The sequence below is a fragment of the Rhagoletis zephyria genome, unplaced genomic scaffold (genome assembly GCF_001687245.7).
Source record: "Rhagoletis zephyria isolate East Lansing unplaced genomic scaffold, Rhagoletis_zephyria_1.1 Rzeph_scaffold_65386, whole genome shotgun sequence".
Lineage (NCBI taxonomy): Eukaryota > Metazoa > Arthropoda > Insecta > Diptera > Tephritidae > Rhagoletis > Rhagoletis zephyria.
In genome coordinates this window covers 1-739 of record NW_016222437.1, presented here as the reverse complement: position 1 = coordinate 739, position 739 = coordinate 1, and the positions used below count along the sequence as shown (strand labels likewise).

The window sequence follows — 739 nt, the reverse complement described above, 5'->3', positions numbered from 1 at the left end:
AGTGGACTACTGTTGTCTTCTCTCTCCTGCTGGTCATTGATTCCTCTTACTACTACTCCTCCTCCTCCACCATCATCACAATATTCATCTCATCTATTTATTTTTTTCATCATCATCAAGTGAACTAAATTCCCGCCAACTTTCCACTTCTGCGTTTCTGTTGTGAATAGTGATCGCATAATCTTTTTGCATTAATTGTTGATTGCTACTCTTCAAATTCTATCATACCCCACTCACACGCACACTCCTCCCAAAATGTTGTCCTGCATCAAGAGCATCGTCGTGCTCTACAACTTTCTCTTCTGGGTATGCATTAGGCATCATCCAAGAGACTAGATAAAATTCTCTAAACTAACATGCTTTTTATCTTGCAGTTGCTAGGGGTGCTTATCCTCGGCTTCAGCGCCTACCTCTGGTGGGACTCTGCCAGCTACCTGGACCTGAATGAGCTGAGCGAAGTCTACGTGACGCCCTTCATTGTGCTGCTAGTGCTGGGCGTCATCATGACCGTCGTCGGCTTCCTCGGCTGCTGTGGCGCCATTCGTGAGTCACGCTGCCTGCTCAGCATGGTAAGTGTGCTCACGAGTAGTGAAATTCATCGAAAGTGCTAACACACATTCTCCCCCCCCCTCAATTCAGTACTTTCTCTTCTGCATGAGCATGTGCATCGCCTGTGGAGCGCTCTTCTTCTGGGTCATTCAAAATGAAGAAGTGGTAAGTGCTGATGGGACCCCCATTT

The 739-nt window shown here is 46.8% G+C and overlaps 1 protein-coding gene across 1 annotated transcript; it reads left to right on the top strand.

The window, feature by feature from the left end:
* Positions 1-255: 255 nt before the first annotated feature.
* Positions 256-714, top strand: LOC108356792 (tetraspanin-18-like; the record flags this gene model as incomplete). Its single annotated transcript, XM_017607895.1, has 3 exons — positions 256-306; positions 375-569; positions 640-714. Coding segments are annotated over exons 1-3 (321 nt in total), but the record flags the coding sequence as incomplete, so codon positions are not given.
* Positions 715-739: the final 25 nt, after the last annotated feature.